The sequence below is a fragment of the Amblyomma mixtum genome, chromosome 2 (assembly GCF_055824585.1).
Source record: "Amblyomma mixtum isolate Tamu chromosome 2, ASM5582458v1, whole genome shotgun sequence".
Lineage (NCBI taxonomy): Eukaryota > Metazoa > Arthropoda > Arachnida > Ixodida > Ixodidae > Amblyomma > Amblyomma mixtum.
In genome coordinates, this window is record NC_143013.1 from 254,716,122 (window position 1) to 254,732,277 (window position 16,156).

At 48.9% G+C, this 16,156-nt stretch overlaps 1 protein-coding gene across 1 annotated transcript; it reads left to right on the forward strand.

The window, feature by feature from the left end:
- Positions 1 to 5,829: 5,829 nt before the first annotated feature.
- LOC149363589 (uncharacterized) lies at positions 5,830 to 16,156 on the forward strand. The gene is made up of 5 exons (XM_089568573.1): positions 5,830 to 5,856; positions 8,369 to 8,410; positions 9,672 to 9,822; positions 14,912 to 14,929; positions 15,756 to 16,156. The coding sequence occupies exons 1-5, from the start codon at positions 5,830 to 5,832 to the stop codon at positions 16,154 to 16,156; spliced, it is 639 nt and encodes a 212-aa protein (XP_089424699.1).

Sequence of the window (16,156 nt, forward strand, 5' to 3'; positions counted from 1 at the left end):
TTGTGCACAACAGTAGCTGTGCAGAATGCATGTACAGGGTGACCACAAGAATGTGTGGCTGCACTGTTCGGAGAGCCCGTGCTTATGATGCAGCTGCACATTGAAGCAAATAGGTAGAGGCGCAGCACGACCTGGAGGTGTGGTGCTTTGCGTCATCTGCAACTTTGCTTTGATGCACAGCCAGGACGGACGCATTGGCACTACAAAGAGCGCTGCCACACACTCCCGTGTTCACCCTCTAGAGTGGATCGCCCTGTACATGGTATGTAACACAGGCTTGGCGACATCTGTCGATATCATGGGTACTGAATCAAAAACTCATTCTGCTGAGTAATTGGAAACTTCAGTTTTAGTCAAGATCCACTCACCTTCGAGAAGTGAATGAGTTCTTCAGAGCAGCAACATAATGTATTTTGTACAGCTTTCCAGACATTCTTAGAACACTGCTTATGCCAGTGCTGCATGTACAGAGGAGTGTCTTTACAGTATTTTTCTGTACGCAGTAATTATAAACTGGTCATTTGAAAATTTTTATGCACTTAGTGGCTAGTATTGAGTGGCCAATCGGGGTGACATTCATGTTGCACTCTGAATTGAGGTCAAGCTCTGGTAAGTAGGATATTATTACAGTGCTTTCACTTTCTCAGTTTACAAGGCGGGAATTCACAGTACATGCGTTTGGAATACATGTCTTCTGTACCGGGCCTTAGTGCACTCGGGAGTGTTGATATATCACAAGCACTGATTATATTTTCCCTGTAGTCATTGACAATGGCAAATAACTGCAAATATGTAGTACTTATCCACAAAGCTGTCCAACAGGAGCGGGAGCTCTTATGAAGCCCAGCACAATGTGTGCAACTTTTCACGTGTAGACTTTTCTAAAGGCAATCTAGCTCTTAACATAGCACTGGGGATATATCCACGAGACTGTTCACGCTATTGGCCGCTTTGCCATGTGATGTCAGGCTGCTTCTCCGCGGTTTTGCCACGTGTTAACGCATGACGTAAGCTGGCTGACGTCACATGCCGAAGCGGCCAATAGCGCGCAGCGAAGCACAGAAGCGAGCCGGTTCCAAAGCGAGCCGTCTCGTGGATATACCTGCTGCTTATACCCACAGGACTAAGCACAGTGTATTGATGTAGGTACCTTAGTTCTCATTGACATGTTAAGAGAGATTATAGGCATCAAACTAGCTGCCCCTTTTTTTTGGCCAAAAGCAGAAGCATCATTTCTTTTCTACCCACAGATATTACTGTTTCAAACATATGCCTCAGATATTTTCTTGGTGGGCTGTTAGACCTGTTAAGTTTTGAGACAATAAAATGGGTTTGTTGGTAAGTTCTTTCTGACAAAAAAAGAAGGCAACATTGACAGTATGGGCCTGTTATCTCTTGTAACAATCTGTAATAATGAGCTGTTCAAAATACTTCTATTTTTCGTGTGCTGTGCAGTGCCCGTACATGTGATGTAGGGTACTATGCATGGTCAAAATCAGTCCAGAGCCCTCTAGCATAGTGCGCCTGATAGCCCAAAGTGCAGCTTCAGCACGAAATTCGTTAAAGAAAATGAGACATTTTGGTTTCCTGCGAGTTATGATTGATGGGCCCTTGTGAGAGAATGGGCAGGGATGCTGCTGTGATGTGTTCATCGCATTAATCACAGCAAGCACTGACATCTTGCTGCATCTTTCGGCCGCGGTGGCTCAGTGGCTAGGGCGCTCGGCTACTGAGCCGGAGTGCCGGGGTTCCCGGCTTGGAACCAGGCCGCGACGGCCACGTTTTGATGGAGGCAAAACGCGAATGCACCAGTGTGCTGTGCAATGTTGGAGCACACCCATCAATAAAGGGTTAAAGATCCCCAGGTGGTTGAAATTATTTCTGAGCCCTCCACTGCAGCACCTCTTTCTTCGTTCACTCCCACCTTCCTCCTTCCCTTACGGCTGTGCCCACAGAGGTGTGAGACAGTTATTGCGCCGTTTCCTTTCCTCAAAAGCCAATTTTGCTCGCTGCATCTTGGTCTGAGCTGACCCAGCCATGGTGCCTACATTTTGTGTGCCACGAAATACTGCTTTATTTCAGTAATGTTGGCATCTAACTCGTCTCACTTGGGGTGATCGGATATTAAGGCGGAAGCCTTTAATGCCTCATCGTTGTAAGCAGGAAGTTGTCGACATAAATGTCACGCTCGTCTACCGAGCCGGAGTGCCCGGGTTCGAACCCGACCTCGGTGGCCGCGTTTCGATGGATGAAGAACGCAAAAGGCGCTCGTGTGCTGTGCGATGCCAGTGCACGTTAAAGATCCCCAGGTGGTCGAAATTATTCCAAAGTCCTCCACTACGGCACCTCTTTCTCTCTCTCCTCTTTCACTCCCACCTTCCTCCCTTCCCTTACGGCGCGGTTCAGGTATTCGCCGAGATTTGTGAGACATACTGCTCCATTTCCTTTCCTCAAAAACCAATTTACCAATTTAGAAATGTCACACTTTTGAATTGGTCGAAATGGTCGTGACGTCACAGTGCGCGAATTTCAAACGTGCCAATTGTACTTCGGCTGGTAACCATGCAACCAATTGAAGGGATGGTATAGTGATGCTCCAAGTAAGTGGGACTGAGTTTAGTTAATTAGTCAGTTAACCAATTAGCCTAATTAACCTTCTTAGTCAGACCAGAAGAATAAACAAAACCGAGTAGGAAACTGGTCGAGTTGGCGAATCGAACCAGGGTCTCCAGAGTGCGAGACGAGCACGCTAACCACTCCGCCATGCCAGCTCGATGCTTCGGAATGAACAAAGGCGCGTCTAGTGAATACGGTGTCTTGCCGCGACTATCAAAACTAGCTCCTCTGAGATCGCGGAGGAGGTGGCAATAGCTTTAGCTATAACTAATACCATCGCTGATATTATTTTCAGCGACTGAAAATTCGCCGTTCGCAATTTCGCGAGGGGCCGAATAGCACCCACAACCCTCAGCATTCTTGCAAAAGCAGCCCAACCTCCCAGAGAGGTCGAACTAATATGGGTGCCGTCCCAATCGGACAATCCGGGGAACGAGGCAGCTCACAATAAAGCCCGAGGTTTCGTCAACCGGGCAGGGAGCTCGCCTCTTCAGCCGGGGTTTACGAGAGACGGCATGACCTCTTTTCATGACATTACCCACCATTACACCTTGGCCAGGCGAGTTTATCCCCCTCCGGCTAAAACGCTGTCCAAAGCACAAGAAACCACGTGGAGACGGCTTCAGACGCGCTCCCTGACGAATCCCGCGCAACTGTCACTCATGTACCCCTCGCAATGTTTCCGCTGTGGCGAACGCGCCACTTACGACCACATCTTATGGGATTGTAGGGAAGAGCCGCCTCCGGCGGAGCTAGTACGAATCCCTTCTCTCGAGCTGTGGGAGGCTGTGCTGGCCAGCTCAGACCCGAAGACGCAAGTCCGGACCGTGGAGTGGGCCAACAAGGTCGCTAACAGTCATGAACTAGCGGCCACCTAACACGGCCCTCCGGTCACCAAGCTCTTATTGACGAAATGTTTTCCAATCTAATCCCTACTCTTACGGCGAGGTTCAGGTGTCCACCGAGATATGAGAGACAGATACATTTCCTTTCCTCAAATACCAATTTACCGACGAGCAAGGCGTAGAGCCGAACGGGTGATGACGTTCTGTGGACCAACGTTACTAGATCTGTGGACTCCCTGGCAGCGTTGCAAGAGGCTGTCGCGTTCCATTCTTAGGGGCGAAGCTTAACATCTTAACCACACATCAGTGACACAAGCAGCAACACCGCGCTTGAGGCTTTCGCCTCACCGCACTTTAGGTCAACAAACTGCCCCCTGAATTTTTGCAGAGCTACAGATATTTACAGGTAACAGCTGCTGTTGGGTGACAGTCTTTGGTGTGCATTATAAAAGATTTGGATTGGTATGGCCATCTAGACTAAGAAACAAACCGCTTTGCCTGGTTATTTTTGTTAGAGACATTACCTGGTGGAAACTGGACTTTGCTTATCTCTGTCAATTTGCCCGTTTCCAACTGTGGAATATTTTATTTCAATGCGAAAACTTTACCAGCCTCGTCGAGCCAAGGTCATCGGCGCAGTACATTTGACCTTCAAGTGGAGGTGTGTTAGCCACGTCACGTACCACGTGACTCGCCGCCGCCTCGCCTGCTGTGTTCACGTAACTAACCACGTGTTCGCTTCAAAGGGAGACGGCGCCTCTCGCGTGCATACGCAGTGCCGCCTCACAATTTCTCGACGAAGCGAGTCAGCCGTGACCGTTTACGCCGTCGGGACGGTCTCGTATACGACGCGCTGAGTCTGATCATCCGGTTGACGTTGCCAATCATGCTAAGTGTTTAGCTGGAGGTAGGGAAGTTAAACGTGCCAAGCTAGTGGCCGAGACCGACGAAGAACGGGAGCGTCGACTGGCTCAACGGCGGTTGAAGCATGCCGAAAGGCGACAGTGAAGAGTTTTGGAGCCTCCGCCACGACTTCGGCGACGGACGAAGAGGTTGAGTCTAACCTGGCTTAGCAGCACATCATAACCCCGCATAGCAAAGCTTTCGCTTTCATAACCGCGGCCTTAGCCGAGCTTTTTTCATCGAAATTGTAGTACGCGCTGCCAGTGTGAGCTGTAATCAACAGGAGGAGCTTTCTAATGAAATAAAAATCGCAACAAATTGGGCAAGGCATTATAAGAACTTTTCCTCCACGCTGGACTGTTCTTCATGTGTCGGCTTAAGCCGAGAGTGAAGGGGGCGGGGGAATATTTATAGCTTCAGTCGGATGGCAGAGGCCGAAATTTCTACGAGCTCTATACACAGTGTCGCCGTATTTCCATGAGGACGAGCCATCTAGAGTTAAGACACAGCCAGAAGCACAGACGACAGAAATTTACAGACCAACATCACGGCCGGCTCTCTCCCCGTTCCCCACACAAAACCCAGTACGACAGGCAAGCGCAAATTCCCTACCTTGAGACCTCTCATACCGAACATCATCATCAACAGCCTGACTACGCCTCTATAATGCTATCTAATGCCCAGTCACCACACTGCCGTCAGCATGGGCACAGCCTTCTCCCGCTTTACACCCCTTATTCCCTAGAAAGCTGGGTCCCACCACTTGACGCACACCTCTTATCGCTGTGGTTGTTGTTGGCGGCCCGAAACACCCATTTGAAGGCAACCGCTTAATCGCCCTGACTGTAACCTCAGCCCACCTATACTTAACCCAGGTACCCGGACTTGGGACATTCATTAAAGTTGTCCTCTGTCTCCTCCTTCGTGGTTGCCTGATGTTTTATGCGAAGCATACTACTTTAGCTACCACTTCAGCCCTTCACCGTGGTTATGCGCCTCCAAATCACGTGATACATGACGTCACACCACGTGACACGATGACGTCACGGCAGTGGAGAAACGGGGGCCCACCTCGCGCCGTCGCTGTGGTTGTGCGCCTCCAAATCACGTGATACATGACGTCACACCACGTGACACAATGAAGTCACGACAGTGGAGAAACGGGGGCCCACCTCGCGCCGTCGCTGTGGTTGTGCGCCTCCAAATCACGTGATACATGACGTCACACCACGTGACACGGTGACGTCACGACAGTGGAGAAACGGGGGCCCACCTCGCGCCGTCGCTGTGGTTGTGCGCCTCCAAATTACGCGACACGATGATGCTTCGCATTCTCCAGGCTTAACCAAGTTAAACCTCAGCCATTTTTTTGACAAGGCTGTGAAAACGACGACTACTGACCAGTCCGCCTCGCGTGGGCCCGAGCCAATCGCTTCTGCATGCATTGAAGAAGACGAAGAGGAACATGTCGGACCACATCGCTAGCCTGGAGGTACGTCTTCCTCAAATCTTGAGTCCCGGCTGTTTCTGCCAGGTTCGCATGCACAGATGTATACGAGGGAGTCATCAGCAGCGTCACTTGTTGCCAAAGACATGAAGGCTGTGCCTTGTTAGTTGTCATTCTTTGCAGAAATACGCGTACCGATAGCAGGTAGACTCCGCTCCAAACAATAAGGAGCGTGATATACATGCGAAGAGTTGCCGTTCGGGTTTGCACTGTGCTTTACAACGATGCTTTAATTTGAAGCTATGCGTCGACGCACCGCGTATACGTTGAGAACCGATGGCTTCTGTACTTGTTCCTAACCTTTGGGTAAGGGTGGTATCACTTTGTCCTTTGAAGGCTTTTGTGTGATGCTACGCTGCCTGCATGCATTCGGCTTGGCGTCGCATGTGGAGGAAACGGACTGATCTTCACACACTGATACTCATTCGACAAAAAAAAAAAAAAAATCAATGGACTATGAAAGACACATGAAGCGTTCAGCATGGTTTTCACTCGCATTGTGTAGACTGTGACGCAACGAAACGGTGGCTGAAAAGAGGCTTGCTTGTTAGCAATGCCGCTTCTTCGCCCCGAAATGTTTAGGAATTTTTCATGTGCCGCGGTTTACATTGTTGTTTCTTCCGAAACAAAATAAAGAAAAACAAAGGAAAGAGTAAGAAATATCTCAACAGCGGCTTCTGGCAGAGGCTGGTACAGGAGAACAGCCGTGCCAGCACAAACTGCTTCTCTCTACGTCGACTCCACCTCCACCGACCAGCATGGTGGGTGGTAGATTTTAAACTGCTGGTGTATAGTGACACTACGGAGCCCGGCGCGCTGGGGAGAGCACATATTCTACCTTTTTTGAAAAAGAGTAATTTTTTGTTGCGAAAACAGTACCAGTGTCACAGTGACGCTCTCACCTTCCAGAAGCACCATCCACTTCCCACACACCCACCACCGCCACCCTCGATCCACTTCCTCGCCCCGCCCCACTCACTTTCACCCTACAGAGGCACCATCAATCACCCACGCACCCAACTCTACCCTTCAGAAGCGGCATCACCTCCATCATTCACAAAGCCTCAATCCACTAGAAGCCTATAGGCAGCAGCGTAACTAGTCACCATAGCGAAACTAAAATTTGCTGAGGCTTAGCTCAGCTAGGCCAGGACATACACGACGAAAGGTACAGTCTTTGTCAAAAGTAACTATGCTGCATGGTTTTGTTCTCAGTTACATATTAAAGCTATTATGGCAGCCCCCAGGCTCTAAATCTCTATATGGTAAGAGGAAGCCCTGTTCTCACCTTCAAAGAACTTTTTGATACTTAGGGAAGCCGTGAGGGCTCTGTTATACGAATGAGAAGCAAACCATGGAGCCTGGTTACTTCTGACAAAGACTGTACGTTAGGTGCCGCGCATAACATGCTCGCCGCGTAACAACCATGTCAACCGGTTGCCATGGTTACGGCGCATGCGTAGTACTGGCCTGCGACGACTACCCGAAATGCGCCGCTGACTAGCCTAATGTAGCTTTCGCTACAAAAGCAACAGCGAACGCAGTGGGAAACCTAGCTGCCGTTCAGAACCATCACCCACCGGCCACCTCTCAACTCCACACCCTTAGCTTCAAGGGGATACCGACTCATCGCCACCCTCGACCGACCTCCGCCAACCTTCACACTCCAGAAGAATTCTTTCGCGTGTGTGAAGCCTCGGCTTGTAGTAAAAGCGTTATTTGAGTAAAAGCATCGAAGTAATAATCATCGAGGGTAAAAGCAGCTGCTTTCGCAGACTTTTCTCCTTAGTTGACTGATCGACCCGTAATTTTTTCTCTGCTTGTCGAGCGCATGTTCCCCCGATGTCGAGTCAGTCACTTTTGGCGTCACAGAGGAAAGATAAGCGAGAAACTGCGCTGTATAGCGCATGCAGCAAAACCCTCGTCGCCCCTAGCTTCTACATCATAGTCACTCCCGCATAAGACAAGCATAAGAACCAATAGAACTTTACTGCCGAGAGCAAAGCGTATGTATAGGCAAGTAGGGGGAACGAGAAGTGCTGACTAATACAAAGTTGTACTAGCGCGCGGCCAGGCAGGCTGTGCCGCGAATAAGCCAATTGTACAATAACTGCCAATAGCCGGTGCAACCGAGCCGGTGTCTAGATCTGATCTGACACGCACGCACACACAAACACACGCACCACACAGCCACTTCTCCTGCCCGAAATCGTTCAAGGCGCAGTATACGTTTTGCGCACCTCTGGTTCTAACCGCGAAGCAAGACTCAGTGTACGCAGTGTAAACGCTGCTCTGTTCGCAATACATAATGTGGACAGTGTAAACAAAAAAAAAATCTTCCCGAGTTTACTTTCTTACTTTCTCTTTTGTTTGCACTGCAACGCAACCGTCTATCTGCCTATGTGCTCGAACATCGCATATATGTGACCGCGAGAAGCACAAAATGAGGCTTCGCCTTATTGCACCGCCTGCTTCCTTTCTTTCTCCCCTGGCACAGGTGCGCCACGATGCGCCCTCCGTCATACACAATGTGCCTCAGGTAAGATGGCTTACTTTGGTTCTGCTTGCCAGGATTACTCCTGGCATTTAATTTAGCGCAGTTTTAAAAGATTATTAACGATAGACATCCTATTTTTGGCGGCTTTCTTTTATTTAGCAGTCCTCCTGGTGCCCCATAAACCGCGAAATTCATTATTTCATTCATTCATATCGCCGAGTCTGATGGGCTAGGTATTTGATTGCACTCTCGTTGTAGAGTGCAAGACTCTGGGAACTGCTCAATTCGCCTTCGTTTTTTAGCGACTAATCTTTCTACTCAGTTAAATCACATTGCTAACGCGATCGTGTGTCACTGCCTTACGCTGTAGCACGACATGGCTGCAGCTGTGGGCACGGCAGCTGTATTAGTGAGGGGCGAAATGGATCAAGGAAGAGAAGGGTTCAAGTCGTATCGTCTCCGCCCTTTCCCCGAAATCAATCTTCCGAGCACTCATAAGCATGGCAGATAAGCACGAAGTCACGAGTTCGAATCATGGCCGTGGCCATATTTCGGATGGCAGCGATACGCAAAAGATGTCCGATTGCTACGCGATATCAGTGCACCTCAGGTGGTCGAATCTCATCCGGAGCCCTTTCACTATGGTGTCATACCCCATGTGCAGGCCCCAACATATAGGGTACCGTGTCCTTCCCGAAATGTAGCCGACGTCATAAACATAGGCGAAAAAAGAAGCTTTCGCGAGTTGATAATCCCCTGAGTAGAAAGAGCGCGATTTGATGCTGGGACAGTTGTTAGTATGCATCTTCTTTGATTGTCTATGAGTTTTCTTTTGTTGATTGAGCCTGTCGTGTATATTTCCGCGGGCCAAGCAATAACCTTCAGTTGTAAGTCAGCGCTCGTCCTTTTGTGTCTCCCTTTGTCCCAGTTTAAAATCGTGCTGTTTCTACTCAATCGTTCATAGAAACGCCGCAGTTTACCTCCACATGATTCAAAGTTCAACACATCTAGCTGCAACCCAAGCTCGCCGCTGCAGCTGCCGCAACGTTGCCAAAAAAAATCACAGATACCAAATTTTTTTATGCTGGCAATGCGATAGAATTAGCAGCTTTTGATGCTTTTCACGGATGTGACATCACATCCGGTCATGGCGTCACTTTCCTTCAACGAATGGTAATGCTCTGATGTGGTGACGTCACTTTCCTCCAGCCAATGGTCGAATTTTACGACCGATCGACATCGCGTTTTGTCCCTATGGGGCTTCTTTCTAATGATACGGCATTAATAACGAGGCTCGCCACAGGAGGAGCTGCTGTACATGCGCATCAAGGGCCTCTCCTGGAAGGAGGTGGAGGAGGCCGACAAGGCCCAGGCGCGCAGGAAGAAGGCGGCCGCCTACGTGGTCTTCTTCATGCTCAGCGGGCTCCTCTGCTTCCTCTTGTTCAGGGCATACCGTGAGTACTACCACGGCCGCTAGATACAAAGCGCAAAGCGAGGTGCGGCCCGCCACGTCGCACAGAAACGGCGTCTTGGGCCTAGTTCTCCGTGCGCCCGCCGCGGCGCCACTGCTCGGGGACAACTGCTCGCAGGGAAACGCCGCGACAGCTGCGTCGGTACGCCCGTTGCTCACTGTTTGAGGGCGTAAACAGTGCGCTTCCTAGTTGCTCATTAAAGACTGCATTTTTAAGTAGTCATTGAAAACGCCGATTATGTCACAATCACCGCAGCAGGTAGGAAGTGTATGCCTGAACGCTGTCCATAACGGCCGCCTATACGATGCACGACCGGGCGAGCGGCTGTACCTCAGGATGTTGCATTAATGCGCCTGAAGCTTTCGATCTACTTTAAAGGCGTAAGCCTTAAAAGTAGATCGTAGTGAAATACCTAGGATTATACTTTGACAGTGCTCTTTCATGGAATGATCACTTGTCCCACGTTTGTAAAAAGCTCCGAACCGTACGTCTCCTGTGTGCTTTACAACATCAGGTACTACATGCCGCTTTCAATACGCAAAGTTATCGTGAACGCCCTTGGTTATAGTGTACTGCGCTATGGCATAACGATTTATGGTCACTGTGCAGTTCGCTGGAAGTGCAGGATTAATTCTATCCTACGATCTTTGTTAAAAAATATCGGCTATGATTTGGGCTTTCCCTCCAATTCTGATCTCTCTAAGGTATTTTCTCTACCTGGTTTTGATCGCCTTCTGATGGAAACGATCGTCCTGAAACATTTTTGGCTTAGTGACTATAAGATTCCGTATGTTCCCACACGGTCTCTTCGACCGAAGGAACCTTTTTGTATTCCCCGACGGTCTACAAGATATGGAAGGCATGTAAGAGATTATTACGTTCCCTTTCACTTCAACAGGTTACCTCCAAGTGTTCGCCGGGCAAAAACGAAATATAAAATAAAAAAGACGCTGCGATACATTATTTAGAGGGTTTACGACATCATACTCATGTGCGCTACCACCTGTCAAGTAAATCCCGTGATTTCATTGGTTACTGCTTTATTTATTGCATTGATCTGAGGTATTGTCTTGCCACTTTGGTTTTTCTTCCTTGCAATTTAATCTGATGAGGATTTTTTTTTCTACATGTAACATGAGTCTTGTGTCTATTTTGTTCTCACCACCATACAGATTTGATGTCCGTTATTTTTAATGTGCTTTTTTTGCCTGTGTGAATGTCTGCGCGGTTCCGCTGCCTGTCGGGCTCTGCCACTCAAGCATTATGAGGCTTTTAATATTTGGCGCAATAAAGTATTATTCTTATTATTATTATTATTATTATTATTTTATGGCTCATGGCTTGCCGGCGTGTCCGTCTGTCCATGCGTTCGCGGCAGCTGTCATTAATGGTTACTTGAAAAATCAGTAATGATAGTTAATGGTGTAGTAGTAGGTGTACGAACAGTAATGATGATTAGTTAATGATACCCACTAAACGCGCACACTGCGCATGCGCAATCCTCAGGTGGTTTAACAACGGCGCATGTACACTGACGTCAAAAGTTTGCACAATGGTCGCATCACCCAGAGCTCTCTCAGGTGCTCTCTGAACGTTGATCGAAGAAGGATGCAGCCCGCGCGCGCTCCAATGTCGCCCGCTACGAAACGCGCTCGCGATGCCGTACGGAAGCGTTCAAGAGTCGCCAAACGATCTTCAACAGTCGCCAAGCAGAGGGCAGCGACAGAGGCGGGCTTTCGCCTCTTCGCACTTCAGATCGTCAATGTGCTCCCTGATTTTTATTCACTTCTCGCTACCCCATGTAGACGGTGAATGAGACGGACACGCACAGCTGGTCACACGCAGTAAATTTCCACTTCATGTCACGTCGAATTTTGGCTCTTATATACACAAGTTATTGCAATTTATAAAAAAAAACGATCATTATAGCTGAAGTTGTGGAACTTCATAAGCCCACCTGCAGCCGAGAAAGCCACAAAGTACTTGACACTTTTATTGTATGGTCATACAAGAAAGGAAGGAACCATTCACAGACGATGAACCTTCCTTGACCTTACTTTTTGTAGTCATTCTCTGTAAAATGAAAGGAACATGCAAGAGACCTGTCGCTTGGCGCCCACTTGTTCCTTTCCCTGACAGTCCTTGGCGAGCGATATTTTCAGCGACGCTTCTCGACGCTGTAGTTCAGAGGGAAACTCATGATATCTCACAGTTGGCTGTTTTCTGGAGTTTGTGACGGACAGTGGCACACAGCAGATGCGCGGCATCGTGCCCCATACACGTCCCTGACCTCCACACACGCATGCACGAAAAGCCCGAAGCGTGCACGGCAGACACGAGGCAAACATTCATTCACGCGCACACGAAAAGTCCAAATCCAGCACCGCAGACGCGAGGCAAGCGTGCTCACTCACGCGCACAGCAGAAAATCCAAAGAAAGCACTGCAGACATGAGGAACGTGAGTAGTAGTAGTAGTGGTTTTTATTTTGCACTGAATATGGAAGGCAAACGCGGTTTTACACGAGGCAAACGCGCTCGAACACGACGAAGCAAGGAGCGCTTCGGGAGTCCACTCCCGGGACCTGTCCCCGAACAGTGGCGCCCCCACCGAAAACAGCGGCCGCGACTGTAAACTCCGCCAGGACATGCTCACCCATTGTCGGCGGCGCGACGTGGCTGGCCGCACCTCGCTTTGCGCTTTGCATCAAGCGGCCGTGGTACTACCGCACGGTTGCAGCCACGGCCGCACGGGGGCGCCTTTTCCTCCGGAATAAAGCTGACGTATGCCGCATACCGAAACCTCCGCGTTCACATGCTCTGCGAGGACAATGTTGCATTGGCACGCCTGTGACACAACAGCATAAGCCCGGAGTTTTCGACCGGATGCACTCGTGAGATGGTTGGGAGGGATGTTTATATACAACGATTATACACTTCTTCGCTCATATGGAGTGGAGGCGAAAAGTCTGAGGATTTTTTCCTTCGTTCAAGCTCACCTGGCTTCAGGAAGGCCCGGCCCTGAGGAAAGAGCGCAGGAAAGGGACGAATCGGGAAGTCGGATGGAACCTTAATTCTCTTTTCTTTTCGTTTGCATTGTCCTGTCACCGTTGCTTCGCTATTCAGACTACATACACACGCCAACCAGACCGCGTAAACACCCTGCTCTCCATGTGGGCGGAAAATGCCCTCATTCTCGCTTTTCATCTTTAACTCGCTCACCCTCAGTTTGCAAACCCTGTTCCCTCATTACTCTTATTTCGTAAAAAATTGCTGGCCATGGCTCGTACTCGTAGCAGTTTTAACGTCCGAGTTTCTTTTTTTTCTCGTGCCTCCGACATATATCTTCTTTACCAAATAACTGTAGTGCATAAAATACATGTCCCCAACACACCATTTGGGCGAAATTATTTTTTTGAACTGATTGGCGATGCTTTTGTTGGTCATAAATGCCCATATATATATAGCAGTAGCTGTGAATCTGACACTGTCGCTTGACTCGCAGTTTTTTTTCAATTATTAAATTTCGGAAGTCTGAAACATGCGCCGTCGAGAACATGACGCAGGTGACTTATAGAGGGCTGGTTTGGTTCTTCCTGCGAAACTGCCGCATCCCACCTCCCCCTTACCACACTGTCCTCCTTACTTGGTGTTGTGCAGACGAGCCTAGACGCTCTGAATATCAGGTTGGTCCGGAGCTAGAATCAACGCCGCGTGTATGTACCATTAGTGGAAAATCCCCGCAAGCGGACACTCGGCCCTGTAGATGTAGTACCTGCGGATGCACATCGCGTTTTCAATACGTTATGTAATTAAGTGCCCCCTACGTTTTGCTATCGCCTCTCGCTATCGCGCTCCTTGAGCACGAAGCTTCAGTCACCTCAACGCGTGAGGCTGAGGGCACATGAGGTTGAGGATGCCCTCAGCCTTTTGGAGGAAGAAGGATAACTGTGTGCTCAAATCCGCAGTTTTTTTTTTTTTTTGTGACAGTATATGCCAGTTGTGTTACCGGCTTCCAGGCTCTCCCACTCAAGCCTTATTTTCAGGCTTCGGCAGGGCGGCATATTTTTGCACAGGAAATAAACGTTGTTATTATTACTATTATTATTACAGTCATGAGCTTTCGTGAGATTACTCTTATCCACGAAGACGCACGGGCCTCGGTATCTCATCCCAATAGGGATGTTCAGCGACCCTTGAAGTTCACCGACGCCATTCAAGTGGCATAACTCTTAGGGCGCCATTGAGGCACGCGCACACAAAAAGGAATCAGAATATCGCTGCCAGCACCTGAGTTTCCCAGCAGCAGCTTTGTTTCCTCTCCTTCTGCTTAGTGGATAGTAACGCGGGATACCCTTGCTTACGAGAAAATTTGTACTCTTTATAGACTGTCCACAGATATCTGTCTATAAAGTCTATAGACTCTCTATAGACAAATCCCAGAGAACACTCTATAGGCAATACAAATGCTATATAGACAGTCTATAGACAATCTATAGATTTATGGCCATACACTTTTGATAGACTTTTGTCAATAGACAGTCTATAGACTATGAATAGACAAAAAGAAATATCTTAGGGAGACAATAAAGTCTTTAAGAAGTCTATAGACTGTCTATAGACCATTTTTATAAGGGCTACTCCATACATGAATCGATCATACACGCTTGAGCAGCGAGATTCTGCATTCGCAATATTTCGTGCTTCAAAAAACTCAGCCTATAGGATGACTGGAAGGCAATGAACGGCTAGAATCTCAGTGGCCATAGCGAATGCTCACGCGATTCCTAAATGATGCTTGATCGGGCACGTGAGCGGGTAGTGCGTGATGATGCGAATGCGGACACTTGGAAAATACGGGACTAGCAAGGAAATTCAAGAACTCGCAGGGTGCTATGTTCTTATCATGCCGTACATGTACCATTTATTTTTTTTTCTCCTTTGGGAGAAAGGGTTGACGTGACTTTTCCTCATATTTAAGTCCAGGACGCTGACTTTTCATGCATGCCTGTAACATGCGGCACTAAGTGGCAAGGCACTCTCGTAAAGATTACTTTGATTTTCTCGTTGCAGAGCGTTACCAGGAGCTGAGTAAGTGTTTATGGAATGTTCTCTCATTTCGCTTGCAGTTCAGCGCGAAAGGCATAAGAAACAAGCTCGTTCTATAGAATTGATTTTCACTACTTCTCCAACGAATAAGCGGAGCAATGTCTTACAGTGACCCAGGACTTGCCTCTGGTGTATCTGCTGGCAACGAGGTTTACGGTGTGGGTGCTGTAATGAAACACAGTTGTTTGTCCAGTCTCGTTATGTGTGCCTCCATTTTCTAGCCTTTCATCATTTCTGACAGGTTTCGTATCTGGCTCGGAACCATTGGCTCAGATCTCGTCTCTTCTGAGTAATGCAGCCAAGAGCGCGAAAAATTACGCAGTGACTGCACGTCACCTTTAGAGAGCCCCTGCAGACTTCCTGCACCAGTGCGCTAGAACGAAACATTCAGTTGCCTTGCTTCTCAGGCTGCATTTTGACAGTGTTTGAGCGTGTTTAGGCGTAACAGCTGAGCTCAGGCGTAACAGCCACATCAACACGCGATAATCTCAACGAACTCAGGTTCACGGGTTGATATACTGACCTCATAGCTTGTGAAGAAGACCCTCGATTGTAAATTGCGATCTTCCCCACAACTCATCACATCTCACTGTTCATTGATGAGCATCTTCATGCCCAACTGCGAGTATGTCAAGGGCTGCCGTGTATTTTGTCCATAAAGTAACGGCTAGCTATCGAGAGGCGTCACCATAATGTCTTCTACCACGGTTATCAAGAACGTGGAGAAAGTGTGCATGGGCGGGCGACCCTCTTTTACGCTCTAGAGTGAGTATGTTGATTCTATGCCCCTGCCCTCCCCACACTGCAGTTGCCGACGACACGGCGAGTCCGTCGAGCGAGTTCTTCGTGTCGACAGACAAGCCCGGCGTGCTTAACTCCACCCATGAGTGGCTGGACGCGCGACCCGCCGGACAAAGCGAGCCAGCCAGCAACACGTCCAGTTCAGACTCCGGCCACGACTCCAGGAGCTGGTCCGGTTCTGGCCGTAACTACGATTCTGGCTCAGACGTCGACTGGGACTCCGTATCTGGCCCTGGGGAACATACCAAACTTGAGGACCAAGATCTGCTTGACGGTCATGGAAGCACGTCTGCTCCTCCTGCTCCGTCGACTAGGAGCCGCTCGCGTGACTCAACGACGACGAACGCGAGTGCTTCGGCGAACTTGACTGACCCCGACTTGGACTATAGTTTAACATGGGGACAATAG